The sequence below is a fragment of the Octopus bimaculoides genome, chromosome 26 (assembly GCF_001194135.2).
Source record: "Octopus bimaculoides isolate UCB-OBI-ISO-001 chromosome 26, ASM119413v2, whole genome shotgun sequence".
NCBI classification, from domain to species: domain Eukaryota; kingdom Metazoa; phylum Mollusca; class Cephalopoda; order Octopoda; family Octopodidae; genus Octopus; species Octopus bimaculoides.
The window spans coordinates 11,868,000-11,875,265 of record NC_069006.1 but is presented as its reverse complement, the minus strand read 5'-3'; the positions used below and the strand labels follow the sequence as shown (position 1 = coordinate 11,875,265).

At 39.5% G+C, this 7,266-nt stretch overlaps 1 protein-coding gene and 1 long non-coding RNA gene across 2 annotated transcripts in view; one reads left to right on the top strand and one right to left on the bottom strand.

Moving 5' to 3' along the window:
• Positions 1–7,266, bottom strand: part of LOC128250934 (uncharacterized) — a 257,822-nt gene that overhangs the window by 116,485 nt on the left and 134,071 nt on the right. The window lies entirely within an intron of this gene.
• The window catches only part of LOC106877476 (uncharacterized), a 78,943-nt gene continuing 76,238 nt past the window's right edge, over positions 4,562–7,266 (top strand). The window contains exon 1 of the mRNA XM_014926383.2: positions 4,562–6,459. Coding sequence (XP_014781869.1) covers positions 4,874–6,459 — 1,586 coding nt within the window. The 5' untranslated portion in view covers positions 4,562–4,873. The remainder of the gene's footprint in view (positions 6,460–7,266) is intronic.

The window sequence follows — 7,266 nt, the reverse complement described above, 5'->3', positions numbered from 1 at the left end:
TAATGGATACACATTTGAAAATGGTTTTGTTTGATTGGTCCTTTCAACTAGCAGTCTTTACAATGACCGGTTGCATGCAATGAACAAATTTCAGTATAAAATTATTATAAAATTGAAGAAAACCTTAAATCAAAAATAGCTTATAAAAAAAGGTCAGAGTATAAAAATACCCAAGGTAAATAATTATTTGTAAAATATTAATCAATTAATACATTAAATGTTATATCCATTTAAAGACCATTAGTTGAAAAGATTAATGAAACAAAACCATTTTGAAATGTGTATCCATTAAACTAATTGTATAAGTTTGCTTATAACCTTATTTTTGTTCATTCTAAACAAAACTGTCCGACGAATAGGAACGTGAAACTCTGAGTAACAGTTTTTGTGATATTTTTACTGCTTTTTAATAAAGCATACTACTCTACCTCTGGTATTCGAGTACTATTTTTTCTTGTTTCACATTTATATGCTTACTCTGGTTTGTATATATCATCATCATCATCATCGTCGTCGTTTATCGTCCGCTTTCCATGCTAGCATGGGTTGGACGATTTGACTGAAGACTGGTGAAACCGGATGGCTACGCCAGGCTCCAATCTGATTTGGCAGAGTTTCTACAGCTGGATGCCCTACCTAACACCAACCACTCCGAGAGTGTAGTGGGTGCTTTTACGTGCCACCGGCACGAAGGCCAGTCAGGCGGTACTGGCAACGGCCACACTCAAAATGGTGTATTTTACGTGCCACCTGCGCAGGAGCCAGTTCGGCGGCACTGGCAACAATCTCACTCGAATGTCTTTACACATGCCATCCGGCACAGACATGCATAACCTTAATGTAGCTCCCAGGCAGATTCAGCATGACACAAAATGTGACAAGGCTGGCCCTTTCAATTACTAGTACAACTCACTTTTTCCAGCTGAGAAGATTGGAGCAACATAAAATAAAGTATCTTGTTCAAGGACACAATCTGTTATCTAGAATTGAACTCACAAATTTATAACCATGATACCAATACCCTAACCACTAAGCCACATGCCTTCACTCATGTATATATATATATATAATTAAGTGGAGAATGGAGAAAAAAACACAAGAAGAAGCAAGTCAATTGGGGTAGTAAGCCATTGATTTAATTATGTGGAGATTGTATAATGATTCATTTACGATCGTTTCGATGTGCCAAATGGGTTGGCAGATCTCTTCAGAATGTTGAGAAGTATGTTAAAGTTCATGGTGTGAGAGATGCAGGAATAACAGTTAGTGGATATAGTAATGTATATAGTGGTATAAGAATAGAGTTAGGTAAACTTAGTCTTACATTTTAGTTGAAGTTGTGTTAATAGTCTTTCTGCGAAAGATTATTAACACAACTTATTGGTGTGATGGTGGTGGCAGAAGACTTGCTTCTTGTGTTTGTTTCTCTATTCTCCACTTAATTATAATTATAAACTGCAGTTTAAACGATAAATTACCTGCCTCTGGATACTTTCTAACAAAGACGGTACCCACACAAGTAATCTCCAGGAGTACCTTCGGATTTAATTATCCTCTAGTTGCTTAGATACTTCAGATTACCCCTTGAATGTTGAAGCAATCCTATCATATACCTGGCAGTGAAACATGGGCTGTGACTGCTGAGGACATGCGTAAGCTCGCAAGGAATGAAGCCAGTATGCTCCAATGGATGAGTAATGTCAGTGTGAATACCCGACAGAGTGTAAGTATCTTGAGAGAAAAGTTGAACATAAGAAGCATCAGTTGTGGTGTGCAAGAGAGATGATTGCGCTGGTATGGACATGTGGCGAGAATGGATGAAGATAGCTGCGTGAAAAAGTGCCACACCCAAACAGTTGAGGGAACCTGTGGAAGAGGTAGGCCCAGGAAGACCTGGGCTGAGGTGGTGAGGCAAGACCTTTGAACATTGGGCCTCACCGAGGCGATGACTACTGACCGAGACCTTTGGAAATGTGCTGTGTGTGAGAAGACCCGGCAAGCCAAGTGAGACCTAAATCCAAGGCCTCTGCCAGGGGTGTAGCCAACCCACTTATGCGTACCTTTCCTTCATTGGACACTAAACTCCGCTTGCGAAGACTTTTTGAGGCAAGTGAAATCGAAATCGAACTAAATTCGACGACTGGCACCCATGCCAACATCGTCTCCTTCATTGGACACGAAACTCAGCTTGCGAAGACTTATTGGGGCAAGTGAAAGTAAAATCAGGATGGCACCTGTGCCCAGCATCACCTTTCTGGCACTTGTGCCCGTGATACGTGTAAAGATTTTCAATCGAGATCGTTGCCAGTGCCCCTGGACTGGCTATTGTGCGGATGGCACATAAAATACACCATTTTGAGCATGGCCATTGCCAGTACCGCCTGACTGGCCTTTGTGCTGGTGGCACATAAAAGCATCCACTACACTCTCAGAGTGGTTGGCGCTAGGAAGAGCATCCAGCTGTAGAAACTCTGCCAAATCAGATTGGAGCCTGGTGTAGCCATCTGGTTTCACCAGTCCTCAGTCAAATCGTCCAACCCATGCTAGCATGGAAAGCGGATGTTAAACGATGATGATGATGTTGATATATATACATACATGTGTGTGTGTGTGTGTGTGTGTGTGTGTGAATACAGACATACGCATATATACATGTGCATGTGTGTATGTGCATATATAGCTGACCAGCTTCTACACATTTTACATGTTCCAGATTCACTAACAAAGCATTGGTCAACCTGGAATAGTTGAAGGCAACTTGTTCATGGTGCCATGTGAAATCACAGGGTTGCAAATCAAGCTTCTTAACTCCACAGCCATGCCTATAACAATAGCTATAGAGTGATGCATAGATAGATAGATCTATAGATGGAAGGATGGATGGGTAGATGGATGGACGGACAGACAGATGGACAGACAGACAGATGGATGGACAGACAGACAGATGGACAGACAGATAGATAGACAGACACAAACATATATATATATATATGAGTGTGTGTTTGTGTGTTTTCGATATCAGTGAATAACTTCACTGGAAAAAGACTTATATATTGCCAAGGGATTGTCATTCTCATCGAAGGTCGGCGATTATCGTACGCTGAAGAAGGGAAATAACCCTGAAACTCGGGTCCGTACGTATCGCAGATCAAGATGGGAAGGATAACTTCCCTTGGCAAAAATAGACAGGACACAGATATGTGTCGATAAGCCAGCTGGAGGAGATGTTCTCCTGGGGCTAAAAGCAACAGTAACATCCACCCTTAGGGGTCAGCCACATTTAAATGGCAAATATACTTCACTTTATCGTGCAGTTACTGTTAACACCTCGTTCAGAGATTTAACATATATATATATATATATATATATATATAATATATATATATACATGTAATGATGATGATGATGCCATAAATATATATAAACACAAACACACACGTATATAAAATCTTTGAACAGATGTCTGTTGAATCAAGGCTGATTCAGAGCTAAACAAAGATAATGATGAGAATAACTACAGTAACAAGAACAGCAACATTATACAGTATTTGAGCAATAAAGTAGTAATTACATCAGCTTTACACTTTAATCTTCACGAATATTAAATCCATCCTCATAAGTCCTGGATGCTAGAGTTAACAGAGAAATACTGCTCTCCCTCCCTCACACACCCTCTCATTCTTTTTCCGGAAATCTCTTGGCTTCAACCCCACCACTCCCTCCATCTCTTCTCCTTCTTCCGACACTCTTCCAGTAATTTATCTCCCAGACATGTGAAAGTCGTGACCACAGTATTAAGTTACTGTAGCGTGGTCAACGTAATTTCTTTTTACTTCGACCAACAACATGAAGACTGCCACCACTGCAACAACCACCACCATCACACCAATAACAGTATCACCAACACTCACATCAACATCACCATCACCACTAACAGGAAACCACATACACACACACACACACACCATCATCCCAAACAATGTATATATAATGTGCACGCACACACACACACACACACACACTTATCAACATACATGGATGTACTTGAATGGTTGACAATACAGTCGTTTGATTTGAATCTATCTATTTATCAATCTATTAATCATTTGAATGACTGATTGATCTACTTTTGTGACCAAGTCAGCAACACTTTTATATATTCACTTTCTTTCTGTGTCTGTGTGGTGGTGAGGGTATGTATGTATGTGTGTGTATGTATGTATATAAGTATGTGTGTATGTATGTAGATATATATACACACACACACAAACACACACTCATTTATAGAAGTCCTTTATATAAGCCTGAACTTGCAGCCCTTTAGATTAACTCTTTGTCACCCCTCATTTCAATAGTGTTTCCTAACAGATTTCATGTTTAATTATTCATTTTCATAGAAGCAGACATAATCAATATAAAATTAATTACGTGTAATCCGATTTTTCCTCTGGTGCATGTTCCTTCCTGATCATTTTCTTTTCTTTCTCTCTCTTTTTCTTTCTTTCTTTAATATTTTAATTTTAAATTAATTTCAATTTTTCTTTCTTTAATTAACAGATGTCTGGTTGAACTTTTCTTGGCTTCCAACTCCAACCTCTTCCAAATCAGCGAACATTTCAATCAGAAGTTCCTTGTAACTAAAATTGAAAATCGAAGAGCGTGAACCTCAGTTCAAATTGAAACAGTTATGGTGGCCAATAATATAAGATTTATTACTGGTTCTTCGGAGACATATTTTTGCACCAAGTTCATGCAGATGCTGTACAGCTAGTGAAAGAAACCAACCAACCAATCAATCCCAAATACATAAAGCAGTCTGGTGTAGCATTTTTTAAAGCAGTTGTTTTGTCAAACCTATGCAAGGGCCTGTGTTATGTGGATGTCGGAGCCGTTTTTAACAGATATCAATGTTGCTCGGGTTAACAACTTCTCTCTATCCACAATCCCGCTGATTGCCACACCCGATTGGCGAAACGTATCAGACATCTGGTGGTGGTCCTGGAATGTCCATGTCTATACAGTTGCCCTCCTCTTTTACCTGCTCTCTACCTTCTGCATACTATCGTTGTTCCGTGGACGTAAGAGACTCAAAAAGAAAACATTTGGAGTCACTCTTTCCATTCTCTTTGCCATTGGTATATTCAGGGGAAGCTATTTTGTACTGGATCCATACGGAAGTAACAATCTGCTTCCTGTTGTGTTTAGACAACTTCTATTTGATATCACTTATCCATGCCTTACGACATCTTATAGTCTTGTCCAAATAATGATTTTGAGGATCACCAAGGTGGATGTAGGACCAACACGAATTGTAAACAAGCAATTCTTTTTATTTGTTACAACATTTTACTTTGTATGTCTCACTGTAGTTGACATTTCAACAGGGATCCACCATGACCTGCGACTCCTCCTTTTACTACCCAATGCTTTCTTCATCATTTGGTCCATTTATCTGAGCGTCACATTTATATACAATGGTTTCAAACTGACCCATTATGTTGCTGAGATTAAGAAGGCCAGGAAAGAGCTGAGTTCTTACAGTTTAGCAAAACGATCTTGTAGCCAAGAAAACATGCTGTCACGGTCAGCAACAACTCAACGCTTAACAAAACCACAGATACGCATCACTGATGAAGACAACCAGACTTACAGTATCGTTAGCGAAGATGAGTCTACCATGTCTGATTTAAATGAATTGGCTATTTTCAGTCCAGCTACAAACAAGGAGCTAAAAACAATGAGTGCTAAAGTAGGTTCCCTGTTGGACAGTCGGTTACTGTTGAAGGCTCAGACAGCTGACTTCCAGCTCTTAGCTGAGGACTCGGTTGCAACAGAAACAACTCTTGCTGATTCCACCTGTCAGGAGTTAAATGATGCAAAAAATGGGGATTTCGTGAATTTACAATACTTAATGAATGAGAACTGTTCAATGCTTCACAACAGTGACCTCTATTTAGAGGAGACACTGGATGAAACAGAATTCAAAGAGAGGAGGAATTCAGTCAGGTCAAACTGGTGCAATATTTCGGCAATTCTACCACACACAACAACATCAACAGACATCACAGATTGTGATGAAAGTTATTTGGTAGACAACGGCTACATGGCAGATACAGAAGTACCAACGTCTTGTCCTAGAAGTAAAAAACATAAAAACAAACGCAAATGTTCAGTTGACCCATCGGAATCACGGGACGCTGATAGCCTGGAGACGCCTCTATCGATAGCCACGTCTTGGCACCCTAAACTCATGGTTTCAAGCCCATCAACACTGAGTTTACATCGTATTCGTCAGAGCAGGATGCTTCACCGTGTGATGAGGCTCACATACAACACAACATTCTTGCTTATTGTCGCGTGTCTTTTTCAGCTTTACTCATTATTTGGGATCTATGGATTATTTTCACGAATAGCCAATCCTGATCCATGGCCCTGGCTTGTTTTTCAAACATTTTACAGGTATGTTCATGACTTACATGTCCAATATTTTCATGTTCATTGTTTCTATATTAACTGTTTAATAATTTGATTTTTTTCTATTTATGTCAACTGTTTCCATAACCAAGTCTTGTGTGCATGTGTGTGTGTGTGTGTGTGTGTGTGTGTTGTGTGTGTAAGTGCGCGTGTGCATGTGTGTGTCCCCAATAAGTTTTCATAAGGCAGAAAAATGGGTTAATATATAGTTTAATATCAGGTCAACAAAACAAAAAAAAAACAGTCTAATAGGTGTAAAAAAAATGTGTACAAAACAAATATGAAAACAAAAATTTGTGCAAACGAATGGGTGGGGGGAGGACATATATGTATGTTTGTGTGTCTGTGTTTGTTCCCCCAAACATCGCTTGACAACCGATGCTGGTGTGTTTACGTCCCCGTAACATAGTGGTTCGGCAAAAGTGACTGGTAGAATAAGTACAAGGCTTACAAAGAATAAGTCCTGGGGTCGATTTGCTCGACTAAAGGCGGTGCTCCAACATGGCCACAGTCAAATGACTGAAACAAGTAAGAAAGTAAAGAGTACTATCCGATTTCTCCTTCACTACTTCCAGGAAAATGGATATATATTAATGAAATTTTATAGAAATACCTTTCAAATGGTGATTACGGCCATAAAGAAATTTGTGGGGGAAATGTTTTCCAAAGAGGTGGGGAGAGGATTTTCGGAAAATTCACACGATCCGATTTTTTGGGGGTGGGGAGAAAAGTTTTTAAAAAATGGAGTTTTAGATCAGGAAGACCACATAAGTTCATTCTTTTTACTCACCC